Below are 18215 nucleotides of genomic sequence, written 5' to 3' on the forward strand. Positions count from 1 at the left end.
TTTTTTTAACTTCTACCTTTTTCCCTAGTTCATATTTTTATTTATAGGAATTTCAGTTATAAATTGTATGTCAGCTTTATAAAATCAGCTATTACAAAACTTTATATAATGGAAAAAAAGTATAAGACAATTAGATTACAATACTTCAGTTAATTTTAACTAAATTAATTTTTAAAACTTAATAAGCATCCCTTCTTACAAGATGAAAAGTGGTTTTCCCACGACTAAAATTTCTTTAAAATCACGGCTGACTTCCTAAATGGTATGCTGCAACTCAGCCAGAGGAATCACTGTATGGCCTGTGTTGATCAGCACGTCAGAGTACATGGTTATACTGACCAATTTCTGAAAAGGCAAGTAAGAGTCTATTTAAGTCAAGAGAGGCAGAAGTAGATGGCTTTCAGCAGATAGCACTACATTCTCCTAGGAAGTTCAATACATACTTTGCAAGATTGGACCATAAACTGTATTAGCTCAATTTTTAACTTAATATTTTATGGTTTTGTACACATTCCTCAATTCTTAAAAAAAGAAGCAGTTTATGATTTGCACTTTCAACATAATTTTTTCATATAAACTGACTCGCAACCTCAACCTCAAATGCTGTATTTTTACTCCATTTCACATACACAGGCAACAAAAACTGTTTATATCTTAAATTTCTTCTCCATAGTATCAGGCCATAGGATATATTTAAATAGATAATTCAAAAAAAGAAATCCTAACTTTGACTAAATATCAAACAAACACAGAAAAAAGTTCTCAAGTTTTGGTCTAGAAACCTACAACCAGAATTACTAATCAGTCTCAATTGTTGCATAAAGTACTGAGAAACAGACCCCTTTTTCATCATCTGTGAATTTCTCATTTATTAAGCCAAAGGAACTAGAGATTCCATAGTAAACTATGCACACTTTATAGGACAAAAATGTTATTCTGAGCCATATTCAGCCTTAGAATTTAAAATAAGAACTAAGCCTTCTATATAGAGAGTTTGTTTATACTCAGTAACTTGTATATTCTACAGTTTGTCAGCTTCCAAATCTATTCTTGTTAATTACGCTTCATAACCAAAGTTTCTTCTGAAAAATAAGTTCAAAGAAAGAAGTTCAAAAAGAACTAACTAATAGTATTTACATGAATTCATAAGCAGCTTTATCCAAATCCTACTGAAGACATTTTAGTAATTTAAATCACATGATCTGCTTTAACAGAGATGAAAACAGACTATTTTGTCATAGCTAGAATTAAGAAGATCTGATTCATTTTACAATCCACTTCTTCGTATTGCCAAACTACAAACTGTACACAAGCTGCTATGTTTCAAAGAGATACGGTATGGAACAGTATTAGTAACCCATGTTTGGAGTTATTCAAGATAGGAGTTCCTTAAAAACCTTAATTATATCATTCTGGGTTTTTTTTCTTCTGTTTGTTTTTTAAACAGGTTTGGGGAAATCAACTTCTTATTCAGAACCATCAACATTTTCCCCAGCTAATCCATACAATGAAAAAATTTAAAACATTGTTTCCATATGCTATTCCTTTTACATTTCACATGGGCAGACATAAAAGAAGATTTCTACACTGCCAGGGAGAATCCTAGTTGAATGGCAAAAGAGCAGCAGGCTATATCTATTCTGCTACATACTGGCACAGGAGATAGCTCAAATTCAAACCAATTTAAGTTCTATTTATGAAATAAATGAAAAAGATTCTTGTAGAATCTTCCTGAGTCACATCATTAACTTACATCCACAAGGCTAAATTTTCCAGGTAACCTCTCTCTTTGCATCATTCCAGTAGCTCTCACTGTTCTATCTTATCAAATTGTTTGCCTTCATTTTAAGTGTCTTTTATATTTCATTCCTGACATATTTCTCTCTGATTTATAGTCAAAATGCCAACCCTGTCTCTTATGAGCCAATCAGGCCAGACTTAACTGAAAATTTAACAAGAAAGCAAACAATTACTTTTATACGCTCCTTCTCTCACTTGAGAAGAGCTCTCCATATACATTTGCAAAGCAGGTTCCTTTACTATAGTACCTTAAACATGACCCAAGGTTCAGCCGTCTGCATGCAGACTGCCACCCGCTGTACTGATTTGTTTCATCATATGCTTCTCTCTCAATCTCTTCATTGTTCCTGCTTTAGAGAATTCACAATCTAGTTATAAAACCAAAATGCAATCTTATCACTCTCTATATATTCACCAATTAACACAACAGGCTTCCAAAGCATGACTGGGTCTTTTACATACTGCTGTAGGGCAAATATCACAACCACACCTACAGAATAAGCGTTGTTTTTAGAAACTTCACTCCGGTACTATAAAACAAATTAAAAACAACATAATGTGTAATCTAAACCCTAACTGGTAACTTTGAAAGGGTGTAATAATTACATCTTATATCTTAAAATTTCCATTGCAGAAATACCACTTGATACTGAAAAACAGAATACTTCAGGGTGGAAGGGACCTCCAGGACTCATCTACTTTAACCACCTACTCAAAACAAAGTCAACTTCAAAGGTAGACCAGGTTGCTCGAGCTTTTAGTCAAGCTGAACATCTCCAAGGATGGAGATTCCACAATCTCTCTGGCCAACCTGTTCTACAGTGGCCACTCTTAATTGTGAATTTTTTTTTTCCTTATATCTGGTCAGAACTTCCCTTTGCAGTTGTGACCACTGTCTCTCATGCTTTTGCTGTGCACCTCTGAGAAGAGTTTGACCCCATTTCTGTGTAAGCTGACAACAGCAACGAGGTCCCCTCTCAGCTGAACAAATATGTATGTACATATTTGAAGCTAAATTTTGTTCATGTGCACTTTCCAGGAGCACTTGATTGCAAAAAAATCCCTAATGTTATATTCATGAATGCAGACTAATATAATTTCTCTAGAAAATACAGTGATGATAAGGTTAATTATCATTTTAAACCTGATAATTTGCCTTTCCCTTGTTTTTGCCTTTGCTAACAGGCTGGAAAAACAGAAAACAAGGCCAAGACTCTGCTTATTACATGCAAAAATATTCATGTTTGTATTATACGCAGCACAGGTCGTGACCCATGGTTTTTCTTCCAACTTCACCAATTAGATTAGAAAAAAATATTTTTTATGCGTAAGCAGAATTCACTTTGTCAGCATATGTATAGTTCATTGAAAGATTCCTAGAAGCAACATTCTGCAGTGAATATTTATGGTTGCTCATAATATAACTGACTAAGCTGGCTTAGGGGAAATTATTACAAAGCTGAAAGATATGAAGTCAGCTGCAGCAGTATTTAAACTATAATTTCTCCAAGAACACATTGTATAATACCCCGTATAATAAAATATCAGTTCAGTATTTCTTAGATTGTACGCAAAAGAAAACCAGCCTAACTGTATCAAAGGCTAAAAAGTATTTATATTTCTCTTTGTATACTCAAAACCTACAGAAACAATTTCATTTACTTAACAGCTTTTTTTGCCCACTGCATATCTTCAAGAAAAAAAAATTCAAGATTCATTGTTTACAAGAAATTAAAACATGCTAGGTTTCAAACATTTAACAAAATTATCACACTTTTAAGTACAGAGTATAGACACACCCTCAAGTGAGTGACCCCTGCAAGTGAGTGAAAACCTAACTGAATGATAACGTAGGTGAGCAAATTGAAATTTAAAGAAATTATCAAATTACATGCTTTTAGTCAGGCACAGAAATCACTTTCTTGACATAATTGTACTAAGTTTCCTTTCTTTGAGTATTAAGATCCATTCTTTCTAACAAGCACATAGACTGCAATGCACATTCCTCACATTCTTAGTTTCCTAAATCCTGCTCTTCAGTTTCAAAATTTTCTGAGAGTTTATGTTCCCAAATCAAAATAATTTTTACCTGTTTTTTCCAAAGAGAAGATGATTAAAACAGACAATGTCATAGGTAATGAATGCCCTTACTACACATTTTATAGACTTTTAAAGAAAAGCTGAAGAGAAAAGACAGGAGTTTATATGTAGTTTAATAGTAGTTTAATAATTTCAGAGTATCTTGAATGTATAACTTCTAGTTTTATAAAGTACTTCCAACTGAATACTCAACAGGAAAATCAATCATCAACCAACAATAAAAATAAAAACTTCATATGCAACAATAACCCACAGAGTTTTTAATCTAAAAAAATGATTAAATTTTCCAGTGTACTTGAGTCCTGAGTTAGACCATCCATGGCAAAAATTGAATCAAGCCACATGAATCTTTTAAACTAAGACAATTTTTTTTTAATCAGCAAGATAAAATTTATTATTGAGCAACAACAGAAAGTTTAACTTTGCCTTACTCACTACACATATGCCTTGTATCTATGGAGAAATTATCTGTTATTAGTGGTAGATAACATAACATAAATAAAAAGTGGACACTTTTATTCCAGGATTAGAGTGGATTTAGTGATTTAGTTTAAAGACCTTTCCAAAAAACTTTACCCATTCTTCTCAGAGAAGAACGAGATGGAGGAGACATTATACTAGCATAGGTCGGCTTAAATTCATACTTTCTGATAGAACTCAAATTATTCTGATTTAGACAGTGCTTTAGTCATGCTCAAGATCCCTATTAAAGGAGGGCAGACCAAAATAAGCGTATTTACAATTGATTACACATTTGAAAAAATACAGTTATTCATAGGTTCCTTTTATTATATATACATATTTTAAATACCTCTGTCTTTGGGCAAAAAGACAATTGAAATGCAAAGCTATGAGAAATAGCCACTTTTACAAAATAATTTTCAAATATTAATTATCCCATGGTTCTGAATTAGTTTAATGATTTATATTAGAATGATAAAGGACTTCAGATAACAGAGTGAATGAAACAGCACAAGAGAAAAAACTGGCAGGAGGCAAAGCCTGGCAATCAGTAAACATACCACATGGAGGTCATCTTAACATTCAGCTTGTCAAAACCCAAAGGGATTGCTGCTAGTACAAGAATAAAAAAAGATATAATTTTAAAGTTAGGTTTTTTCTTTTCTTTATATCTTGTGTATTTACAATCTTAATTACAAGAGAGTGTTGCAAAACCTGAGCTTTGAAATCTGGTGAATCCCTGTCTAAAATGACTAATGTTTGAACATGAAGGGACTAAAATAGAATGAAGAGAGTCAAGTCAACACAATGATTTAACTGTGGTCATGATACAGTTTTGGGTTATCATGTTTTATTAACAGAAGTAGATTATAATGTGTAATCATTTAAACTGAGCATACAGATATATAAGAATAATTTATTATTTAACTATTAAAGCAGCATTGCCATTTAAATTAGTTACCATTATAGACTAATTTGTAACATGTACAATCTGCAATTTGTTCTTGAATTAACAATATTCACATATACTACTTATCCTTTCTTAAGTCTCATCCTTAGCCATCACTGATACACAAAACATGAACAGACTTTCTTGCAGAGCTAGAGAGTACATAGCACTTTCAGTGCAATTTTGTTGAATAAGAACAGTCCTAGTATGAGGACTTAAAAATTGCTAAGCAGGAATATATTTTTATAACATCCTAAGCAAGATTTAGGACATGCACTTAGGAATTATGGTTGGTGCATTAGCTTCCCCATAATTTTTTTTACTTTCAGTACAACAATCCTCTAAAGCTTGATTTTCTGTCCTAGCTTCAAACCATCTGTTCAACAGATCCAGCACACATGTGAAAATTATGGTTCATATATACATACTATAATCAAAAACACACTTGTTTTTCCCATGAAACGATAACCATATGAATAACCATGACCTTTTTTTATTCTATACTGTTACAGATGCTCGGTTTGAATTTACCTATGAAGGAAGTACCTAGTCTAAATACCCTGTACAGAATGAGCATTAGAATTCTCAGTTAGTTACTGACATAATTTTATTTCCTGCCAGTTCCACCAATGAGATTGTATAGACTATTTCACTGACTTGTACAGTCTTTGCTAGCTCTACAAGCAATGCCCATCACAAATAACCAGAAATTACTCCTCAGCAGCTGTAAATGCACTGAGAAAAAAATACCTCAAATATTACCCTCTCAAAGTTATCATCTTTTTCTTAAGGTTACCGAAAAAAGAAGTTCAGGAAAGATATACTATAACCTTTCTGTATATACGTTGCAGCAGACATTTATATCATCAGATTCCGGTGAAATCAAAGCAAGTTCCTAGCATCTAAATTATAAATGTTTCAAACTGTAAAAGTGACATTTTTCTTAAACCAAGGCAGCTTTCAAGCTCCTTTTGCTCAACATGACCTTTACAGGGCAGGCAGCCATCATGCTGTAAGTCAAACAGCTACAGGAGCCAAGACAGCTTTCCAGCCAAGCAAATCATGGCTACAATTTCTGCGATATTTCAAGCCACTGTCCACTTAGACCCAGTATCTCCAAAACACGATGACTGCCACTCATCAAGAACAGTAGAAAAACCTATTCTGTACTGTTCCTCTTCTATTGAAGAGAGACAGACAAAAGCTGCTTCACATGTAGGACTTTTTCTCCCCCGCTTTCTTCATATGCCTGATCACTAAAAAGTAAAGTAAAAATAAATGAATCACAGTATTTGGGTTTGAGTTTGAAAATTGCTGTTAGCAGTCCTTCAGAGGAACATAGGTCCTCCTGATCTATTAATTAGCTGCTAACACCTTCTTATCTGATCATCTTACAATTTAAAGATCACAATATAACTATTTTTTCCCCACTTTTCTTGCTTTCCAAAGAATCAAACATATATTTGGAGGAAACTCCAAATCTAACTTGTTTTTATACTTCACAGCCCAGTCTGGCTGAGTTGCTACCCAACCATAGCTCTCAGTTATTTCAGAGTGAATATAGAGGGGCCAAGAAGCTAAATACTTAGGGAGTGCAGATCTGCAGATGATAGTGTATAAAAAGTTTTAAACCTGACGCTATTGAATTAGTACTGAGTTTGATAAAACCATCATTTCCCCCTCCATTTTCACAAACACCAGCCCAAGAGTATGTCTCAATGATCTTCTGTGTTCCCTGTCTTAGCAGTAAACTCCATGAAATGTCACATACTGTACATCTATCTTTAATTTTCTTGTCAAGTCCCTCAGTCCTGCCTTTTAAATGAAAAGCAAAGACTGACTGCTGGAAAAAGAAAAAAAAGAAAAAAAAAAAGATCAACAGTGAAAGACACTACAAAAATAATTCATAGTTTTTCCAAGCTGTACACCTAAGCCACTACATTAGCAATCCCTCAGATAAAACTGCGGAATTACCAGAAAGATGAAATTATCTCATTAATAGTCATTTAGATTTAACTATTTTCTAACTAACAGGCATTCACATTTTAAACAGAATTTCTGACAATCACCATGAGGTCCATAAATTTATTTGAGGAATGTTAACTAGAATAAAAAAACTGATTCAGGCAATGTTCTCCTATTGTTCAATCTCAATGGTTACTTCTAGAGAAGAAATTCCTGATCTTCTTACGAAGTTGTAGATCTGCTAATATTATATGAAATATCTGATGTAGATTTAATCCCTTTGTCTGACAAACAGTGCTGTGGTAGAGTGACTACTTTTTTAATTACTGATTTGCCACTTTCTGGTTTCCCCATGAACAAGCTGAATGTTTGCTTTAGGTAGTCAGATCAGCTTAAGTCAGTACATCAATGTAGTGTTTTTAGTAAGCTTGCAGTATAGTATTCCAAAAGATACAGTAATAAAACTTCAACAAGCAACAATTTGCTTCTTAATTCAATAGCAAGGTACTAGCATTAGGCTGACAAAAACAAAATCATCAAGAATATGAAGTTCTCACTGGCAACATTTATACCAATGCACATAAGGACCTTTCCTTGTCTACTAACAGCTCTTTCACAAATAGCCCAGGCCAATTAATTGACTTCCACATCATTAACTTTGAAGAAGAGAAAAGATAGTTCTTTTTAATTACCAAAGTTGAAATTTGACCACGAAGGAATCTGTAAGTCATAACATCCCTATACTTTCCTTTTTGGTCCAAGGAATCTAGCCACACTACAGCAATGATTCTTACAACCAAATCTTGTAAGCTTCCTACTCATCCATAGGCTTTAAATTCTGTAACTTTAAATGTAACTACAACAGCTTTTTTTCTTCCATAACTTTTCAATTTCCACTATAATAATTGTCTATTTAAACTCATCTTGAACACTTCTTAATAAAGCCTGGGATCATGCACATCATCTGAAAATGTTCTTTAAAAAATGGAACTTACTCACTTTATAAATAAACAAGTCTACAACAAGCCTTTCTTTCACCAACAGTATTCAAACATTACTATATAATGTAATATCTAATCTAAGAAAAGATTGCAACACAGATAATAAAGTAGAACTAGATATTTGATTTTTATCAGGAATAGACAGGTTTTTTTTTTTTCCCAGCCAAAGAAACAGAATAGGAAAGATTCTCTGAGGTCACTGAGGCCCAGAAAGTAAAGTGATTATTTAGCTTCTATGTCAGCACAACCTCTTTTGCAGTGTCCTGCCTGCCAGAAGATAGATGACTTGGTACAGGGACCTAAGTACAAACAAAAATAGAATAGAAATTGGAAGACTAAGGAAGGTCAAGCAGAGGTATTCTTAAAGGTAATTCAGTAAATTCTAGTCAGAAAGAACCTTTCTGAAAAATAATGCAAGAATCATTAAATATCCATTCATGTTAAATCTATCAGAATTCAGCAGCAAGTCTTTTCATAACTACAGTTACTGATTCAAGTTCAAGGCAGTTCCTTCAATAAGTACCTTCTTACTGATTTTTACTTTATTCATCTAGTCTCATTAATGAAATGCTAATTATGAATAGTATTAGTTTTATGAAGAGTATGTATTCATTTTGCACCATTTGAGAACTCTTTTGTTTCCATCAAATGTTCACATTTCTTCAAAATTTGAACTGTTCAGATTTGCGTGAATAGGACAAAAAGTTGAAACTATCACAGAAAATCATCCTTGACAACTATCTTTTCCAGTTTCCATTTCTGAACAGGTGTCAGTGAGGGACGCAACAGCAGAGCATTCCACATGTATGTGAGAGGTGTGTGAGATAGTTGGTTGTACTAGATTTTTCAGAACTCAGACACACAACTTCACATAAAATACTAAGCAGTTACCAGAAGTAAGGGAGTTTGCAGAAAGGTCTGAAAATAATGTCCTTACAGTCAGAGGAAACAGTTTACAGGAACTATTTAATATTCTTCATCAGAATAAGAGATAGGAAGTAAGTATTTTTTAAACATCAAGAAATTTTTATATAGAAAACTGGTTTTGTTTTCACATACTTACCTTTTTATGCGAATAAGACATTTAACTCCTTACTGTTACAGCTGTCCTTAAAAGTATGTTTTTAATTCTTAATATTTTTTAAATGCTTTTAAGTAATATGTTTCTAAGTTTTATGCTTTTTAACATATTAAACAATATGTTTTAAACTAATTTTAGTTTAGCCTTTTATAGTTCAAAACTTCAGAGGCATTTTATGAGTCAGAACGGACTATTAAAGAACAAAGAGCATTGGTTCTCAATCTTTTTCTAGATTACTTAGCATACCTATTTCTATTTAACACACAAGCACACATTTTAAGTTAGAAGTTGACATACAGTTTTGTAAAATGGAGGGACACTTGCATTTTACTGCAGCTCTAAAGTCATAAAGCTCCAAAAGCTAAAATCAGTACCTGTGAATATTTACAGAAATAGTCTTGAAATGTCATCATTTAAAATCCAACAGTCCCATTTATACTGTAGCCATTAAACCTAGTCCTTCGTTAAAAATCTATTAACCAAGTAAAGAACATGACAATGTCTAAGATTTGTATTCATCTAAAAACCCATGTAAAATGTCTGAATTAATACTGTTGTCTCCATTTTGAAAGCTTATTTAAACTTTATCTTGTCCGTAAAGAGTTCATTCTACATGTACACACTGCATTTTTCAAGCTCCTACATGTTGCAACAACAGTTTCTTCTACTTTAAGCCGGTAGTTTTGGAATAAAAAGTGGACAAGATTTTATATTCAGGATATAAAAGGTTTTCAGTAAAGACAAGTAAATGAATGTTGGAGCTATAAATCATTCTTTGACAACATTTTTTTTTAAAGCAATGCCTACATATGTACACAGTATAAACCAAACCACATATACATAAATTGGTAAAAATGTTCACTAGTCTTCAACAGAAAGGTACTATCATCATTGGCATCAGAAAATGCAGTTGCAGCATATATTCTCAAGGACCTGCAAGGGCTGTAGAGCCCACACTTTGATGCACACTGCTACAATTACAGAGCTGTTGCCATTCAAACTTTCTAGAGTAAAACTAACTGCAAAAGGCCTACTCATCCTATCAACTCATTCAGCAATATCTGATGAAATTCTACAGAAATTTTGGGACCTACTCCAGCAGAGTTCTTAAAAAAACAAAATGCCTATTTCACCACAAAGCTTACTGAAAAATCAAGGTCTGTTCTTGCACAAATATGTATTTATCTTTTAAAGATGAAGTCATCTACTGCATCACAACATTCTCAAATTAAGCCTTGAAGATAAACAAATGCATTTTAAAAACAGAGAAAACAACACTTTATTCTGTTTGCATCTGTTTAAGAGATTAAAGGTAGTATAATGGAACCCATAATAATTAAAATTAATTTAATTTATTGGAAAAATATTCCTGTTTTCATTGTTAATTTAAATTAAGCCCCAGTAATATAGTATGTCCTAATAAGAACTCAAACAAGTGATAAAACTAAAGGATGATGACATTCATCTTCTTCAGTTCTGAATCAACTTTAAATTGTGACTTCAAAAGATACAACATGTAATATTGAGCTCCCTTAACTCCAGTATCAATAAGCACAAGTTCAAGCCAAAAGGAAAAGTTTATCTTAAAAAAACTTTTAAAGAACGGGGATAAAATTAACTAATAGTTAGTAAACTATTTGTAAAATATTAAACCGCAAGTAAACATCATTCTTTGCTACCAACTTCTTCCTATTCGTTTTATCTGACTCTGTCTTTACACTTTTAAGGACTAATGCTATTCTCAGTAAATCTAAATCTAAAACCAACTATAGACCATCACATGTATGCATGCAGTGGCTAATTTCACAGCTGTGACTGTCACATGTATGCATGCAGTGGCTAATTTCACAGCTGTGACTGTGATCTAGTTATACCTGCCCCAAATCAGCTCAGATGCACAGTCAGGGATGACAGAGACACATGACAGGTTTCCATAAAGATGCAGGTTTAATACCTTAACCAAGCATAAACTCTGCTGGTGCCTGGGGACAGGGTGCTCATTTGTAATCCAGAGTCAAAAACCAACAAAAATCCATGAGTTCATTTAGAACTAGACTGGACAGTAGAGGAAAAATGTTTGGATCTGCAACCAATATCCCAAGCCTCATCACAGGCTGACTGATCCTCTCTCTCCAGGCTCTACTGAGACTACCTCATTTCTTTGCTCCAAAGTTTGGCTCCTGGCCATCCACTTACGCTGGTCTTTGCCAGCTGGGATCTCAATAACCCCTTTTAAGAGCTGTGATAAAAACAGCACCCATACAGAATGACACCATATTTCTGATGGTATGAAAGAGGCAAAGAACTTGGATGGCCCTGGTCAAGCTGGTCACCAGGAATATTCAGCCTCTGCTCTTGCTCTGCAAAAGATCACCTTCCCCTAACCTCATCGTGATTTTCTACTGTGACTTAGCAAAAAGGAGACAGTGCATAAATGTTAAAATCCACAGGTTCAGCAACCAAGCAGGGTATGAATCAAGGTTTACATATCTCTCTGCATATCTCAATCACACCATCACCTTCTCATCTGAATTTCTGACAGGAACAGGAGAAGCAACAGTTGAGGATTGCGGGGCTGGCCGTCCCTTTTCATGCCTTGCCTAAATCAGCCAGATCCTCTGACTGTCAGGCAGGCACGGTCTCTAGCAAGTAGTCCTGCTATTTAAGTGACACACCTTTAATACAACGATCACTGAGTAAAATTCATGCATGTACATGGCCTAGATGTTCACTATTGACTCATAGAAATCATAGGTAAACAATTGAAATGAAAAAGATAAAAAAAATTAACTTTTTTACACAATAAAGGCTTCATGTACCAAAGGTTAAGTCTCAAACAACTCAAGTGTACACAGTTACAATCAGATACTATGTTCTACAAGTCTTTAAAATACAGTGCAAATCTTTACATTACAATAAGATTTTTAAATTACAGAATTGAATGCAAACTACTTCAATGTTTGAAAGGAGGACAGGAAACTGAATTCAACTAATAGGCCAAAGCCACTTCTAACAAACCCATAAGATGAAGTACTCTAAAAGTTGTTACAGATATATAAAATATCCTTCAATATTTTCACATCAAAACTATTCAATAGTTTATTTTTACACTGTTTAACTTCCCCTACATTGTTCTTACAGTGATTTTTGAATTCTCTAGTCTGAGTGTACTTCAGTGTATTTCTCAAGAAATTAAGAAAAACCTCAGTACAATGCATGAGTACAATGCAACCTCCTCCATGTGGGTGTAAATAATTTCCACCAATGATAGGCAAGCTTTTCAGAACATACAAAAAAAGAGAAAAAACACAGTATCTAAATGATGCTTCGACACAGAGCACCTACATTACAAAGTCAATGCAATCAAAGCAGATGGTACCACAAACTTCAGGAAGTATAAGAATGAAACCATTTATTCTATTTTCTGATGAGACGACATGCACATTCCTTTCAGTCTATTAATTACTAACCAGGTACATTTACTGTTTTAAACAATCACCAGAGCATGACTTGGGCAGAAGGATGCACACACAGACAGAATCAAATTTTACAAGCAGTTACTAAGTGACCTGAAACTGAAGTCCTTCTGCAACATTAGGTGTTGCAAATATGAATAAAATTATATCTGTACCTAGATCATTTAGATGGCTCATACCAGATGATACAGCTTTCAAAGACAGTTCTGTTATAGTCTACATATTGTGCATTTCACTTACAAAACTAAAAACCTTAAGCTTAAACTATCCAAGCATGTACTATGAGAATGTATTATATCATTGTGTCAGTTATGCACACTTTGACCTTCCATTTCTATATTACATTTAAGCTGAAATGGAGTTTCTGTCTGCTGTTAGTCCTATTTTCAGCAGAGAAACACTGCCACCTTTTGGCTTAATACATAGACCTCCCCATTATAATTGTAAAACTTTTTTTCTGCTACATTTGTCCTTTATGGAGAGTTGAATTCTTGTGATCTTATTTTAAAATTGATTTAAACCTGAGTCAGATTTCTCCAGAAAAAAAATCTTACTTTTTCCTCACAAATATGAGCGCATACCCCAACCACTTAAGAAGCATACTCTGTTAAGCCATATAAGATTTTCTTTAATTTTTTCTCTTTACCTCACAGCCCTTTTTTCTTGGCAGTTTCTGTACACATCTATATTGTATCACATAATATCTTACACTGTACCCCTTTTAAGTAAAAACATGGTAACGCATTCTTTGAATATCTCCTGAGTTTTGCAAACCAATTATAGGAACAATAATAATGCAGTATGAAAAATTTTATGATGTTCTTTCACACATCAAGTATGTCCAGTATGCTACCAATTAAATATTAAATATTTATGGTCCAAGATTTATATAAATTTGTATTGAAATGTATGCAAGATTACTTACACCAATGACACAATGTCCCCACGTTGTACATCATAATTTCGAATACTCCAGTGGTTTAAAAGCACTACATCAGATGCTTGCCTTCCCCCAGGATTCAAAGAAGGCTGAAAAAAGGGAAAGGGAAAAAAACAGCCTTAGGTCTCTATTTCCTCTATGAATCCTCCATCTAACTCTCATTCCATCAGTGGCTCAAATCCCAGAGCCGTTAAAATCAGCCATACCCACTTACTATAAAGGACCAAAAATCTGATGTATTCTGGAAAAGCACACTTCTTTATTAAATACTATGTTATATGCCATTGATTTATTACAAACTACAGTTCATATCTTTCAATGCGCTACTGCATGCAAATTAAATTACATAGCATACACGCTTATGACAACCCTGACGAAAAGAAGTGTTTATCTCTACTGCATATCATTTAAGATTAAAAACAAAAGAGAATGAACAACACTAATTCCCACAAAATACAAACTTTTTGAAGGCATCTTACTGCTTATAGAAGCATAATGCATGAAAAATGCCATACATACTTGTAATAATACTAGTCTCTGCACATTTTGCAAAGAAAAAAAAACAAAAAAACCTACACACTCATACTGACACTGTTAGTTGGACCTTCCATAACAGGATACAAAGAAGCATGAATTCTCACAGAACTATTTAGTGAAACGAGAATGTTGACTAACCTCAACAGTCAAAAACCATTAAATAAGTAACTAGTGCAGGATATTAGGAGGTATTTAGGACTGTATAAAGGCCAAAATGTAGTTATTTTGTGTGACACGACAAACCACAGTATCATCTCCAGTCTGAGTTAACCCACCAGAAACAGCAGTAGAAAGAAGCAGACCAATCACAGTACTGGCTTCACTGATTTTCCTAGGGATTATTTCAATACAAACACTCCTTTTACTGAGACATAAAAGCAGCTAAGAGCAACCCACACTAATGTCTGTCTATAGAACACTTTTCAATAAGCTTTTTTGGTCTCTTCAAATACAAGTTTGGTATCTCCAAATTGGTCAACAGATGACCTCAAATTTATACTCCAAAATTAGGGGACATATTTAATAAAGCAGATTCTAATCCCATGCCCCACTGCATCTGACAGAGCATTCAGATTATGCAGCCCCTCATTTGTTGACATGACACTCGCAATATTTGATAAAATTGGATTTTTATAAACAAGATTTTCAGTGTCCACCTTATAGTATAGCTTGGCCCTCCACATGTGCCACCAGACACTAACTTCTGAGATTCCCTTCCCCAGACTGATTATACCTTTGATGAACAAAACAAATAGGAATATAGGACTAAAGTTAACTGTTCTCAACTCAGTTACACAGTGTTAAATCTTGGTTTACTTTTACTCAGAAAAACTATGCTCCCAAACCAGGATGGCTACCTAGTATCTACTGTTAACTCCAAAAGCTATTTAGCAGTGCTGAATTCTCTTCATTACAAATACTGTTTGCTCATTCCTGTTTTCTTTGCTAGCCAAAAAGGTTGAAAACGATTTATTTCAAGAGGACTTGTGAAAAACTAGCTTTTTAACATACAGCAAAAAATAATGTGACAGGGCCTTGAGTAGGTGTAATCCATATGAACAATAATCAATGTCATAGATCAACAAAATAAAGATGCTGACGACACAATATCCTTAGTTACATAGTAAACAGTAAGCTTAGTTACATTGTGAGCTGTGGACTCCAGGGCAAATTTCTAGTTAAGTAAGTCTGTAGATCAAAACACATGACATTCACAGAAATACGGTTGAAGTCTAAGCTGTAAGTACACTAGCACTCATTAATACTTTATTTACTGGATTCTATGCATTGTAAGAGCCAGATAAGTTAAAATTAGAAGCTAATTAGCAGCTACTGGATTTTTTTTTTTTTAGTCAGGATTTTCCAACAGGCTATTCCACCTTTATAGCATCTTCCAATACAAGTTCACAAACAACTCAAAATTGTATTCATGATACCAAATGCAAACACAGATGGACCAGAAGCGAGCAATGTTACTAACCACAGGCAAAGAAGTTAATCTAAAAAAGTGAGAGTTATACATAGGGTGTACTCCCACAAAGCAAACTACTTAGTACTCAAAGTATTTGTCTTAAATGGCTGACAGAGACAGCATAAATGGAAACTTTAAACCCGTCACTCCAAAAGATAATGCATTTCACACCTGATACTTAAAAAATATTTACATAAGTGTTCATAAACATGTTGTACAACTAAAATGATATCAAAATCATCTTACAGAGGAACACACCAAGGAAGATGCAAATAAATTGACTTTTCCAGTCAGAGCTAATTTCAATATTCTTGTTACAGTATTGCCAATTTGCATTACTCTAGTTAATTCCTACTGTTTTATGTATTTAAACAGAGGAAATGTTTTACAGTTTAAATACATTTAGATATTACATAATCATTCTAACCCAAAGCACTCTAAATGTTATGCCACATCACTTGCTGTTTCTAACAATATATTTGCTCATGTAGTTTTGACGCAGAAAGTTCATCACACATTAGAATTACGTTTGAAGGAATATGGCAATGTAGGACAACCTGTTTTTTTCTTTCCCACAAATCAATATTGATTTATTGAAAATGTAATCATACAGAGACAAAAATACTATTTTGGTAGAAGGTATGCATTAGGAAGCAAAACCAGAAGGAGACAACTTTCATTTTACATCAATAATTACAGTATTTTGTAAACAATCATCTAAACCCTTCAGCAAGCATTTCTCTCTAATAATAAAAATTGTGATTCCACAAGAAAAAGCCAAAAAGTATAGAAAGAACTTAATGCACTCTGTTCAGAGAGAACTTATTCTCTGTGGCAATTTTATTAGTGGTAAGATCTCAAGCCTAGCAAAGCAAAAAATACAACTTCCAAAAAAAGTAGTCAGCAAATTGGCTCAAAAGGGCTCTTATTTTTATAAGTAACAAAACAATACAGTGGCTTCTTCCTTTCTCTAGCTTGAAGGATTATAACTTGCATGCCCAAGTTCTTGGCATAATAGCCTGCCACAAATGAGACACATAGGTCTTAATTTGTAACTATAGTGCAGAAGTCACAAAACATTCACTCTTTCCAATTATTAACTAATTAATGCTAAAAGCATGCAAATTGAGATCCCCAGCCATATGATGAAGCCTCACAGGACATGAGGTTCTGTAAGTAAGGGAGAAAAAGCATGCCCTTTAACTATAAATAATGATTAATTTCATAGTTGTTATGCTGCTAGTGAATACCAGAGTGTTGCAACTTATTTCCTTATAGCCTGAGGAACAGAAAGAATATCCATATGAGCTCACAGGATTAGGTACAGTAATCCTAATAAGAAAGTTAGGAGAAACTGCCACAGAATAATTACAACTGCTATTATGCATGATATAACAAAACTTTCAATATTATTTGCTGCTGAAACAAGTGTGCTTTGTCAGAGATCATGGATCAAACTACTTGCTATAATGCTTGGTATTGAGCAGTTTGTGACAGAACTTGCATATGAAGTCTGCATATGAGCAGACTCAGTGGGAGCCACAAAAACGGGTGTAGAAAGCCAGCTAGAAGTTTAAGAAATATATCACAAATCAAATTCTTGGGAATAATACCATTGTATCTTGAAACTGAGACAATAAGATATACATTGGAAGCATGTAATTGATGGACATATGATTACATGCTGACTGAACTTCACTTTCCCTCATACCAACAGCTTGCAGATGCATTTCACATAGATGGTTCTTCAGAGAACATGGTAAAGAGATGGAATTCTAAAGCAATGACTGGTGTTCCTTCAAGCTATACAGCAAAAGAGGGATGTATTCCTTATAACTATGTCCCTGCCAAAGCAGATTTAGTTACATGTCTAATAAATCTTGGCAAGGAAATTAGTATCCTATCACGAGCATCAGGATCTTTTTTTTTTTTTATTTTGTAATCTGAAAAATAACCAGGCATATAGAAACATTTTAGTTTAAAACAAACTTCTATTTCAATGATACTGTCCAGAATAAGACCAGAACGAGAATTTTACACACTCTGAGATGTCAGTAAAATTAGAAATGTCAGCTTCCAAGCTACTAATACTTCAGTTAACAGAAGAAATATTTGTCAACAGACAAATCAAGGGAAGACCTTAGATTTGAGACACCCATTGAATATATAGTATGCCCTAGTTACTGTGAAGTGTGCTTATTCATCTTTGTTGTGTTGCCTAAATCTGAGCAAATGATTATAGTGTTTTTCAAACCTGCCATAGATAAACCATAGTTAACTATATGCCCTTCAAGACAGTACTGAGACAACACTCCACAACAATACTGGAGCACTGCCTAACACTTGAGGCTTTGACTTCAAAGGAGACATAAAACTGGGGTCTTGACCAGTGAGGCTCAATAGGCTTGGAGGGTGAGGAAACATAGATAGCTT

General features: G+C 33.9%; 1 protein-coding gene across 4 annotated transcripts in view; it reads right to left on the reverse strand.

The window, feature by feature from the left end:
- IMMP2L (inner mitochondrial membrane peptidase subunit 2) overlaps positions 1 to 18215 on the reverse strand; it is a 496900-nt gene that overhangs the window by 451597 nt on the left and 27088 nt on the right. For all 4 annotated transcript variants that reach the window (XM_067314814.1, XM_067314803.1, XM_067314809.1 and 1 more), the window contains one exon: positions 13760 to 13863. In XM_067314814.1, the coding sequence (XP_067170915.1) occupies positions 13760 to 13863 (104 nt within the window). The remainder of the gene's footprint in view (positions 1 to 13759; positions 13864 to 18215) is intronic.

This window comes from Apteryx mantelli, chromosome 1, assembly GCF_036417845.1.
Source record: "Apteryx mantelli isolate bAptMan1 chromosome 1, bAptMan1.hap1, whole genome shotgun sequence".
Classification (NCBI taxonomy): Eukaryota; Metazoa; Chordata; class Aves; order Apterygiformes; family Apterygidae; genus Apteryx; species Apteryx mantelli.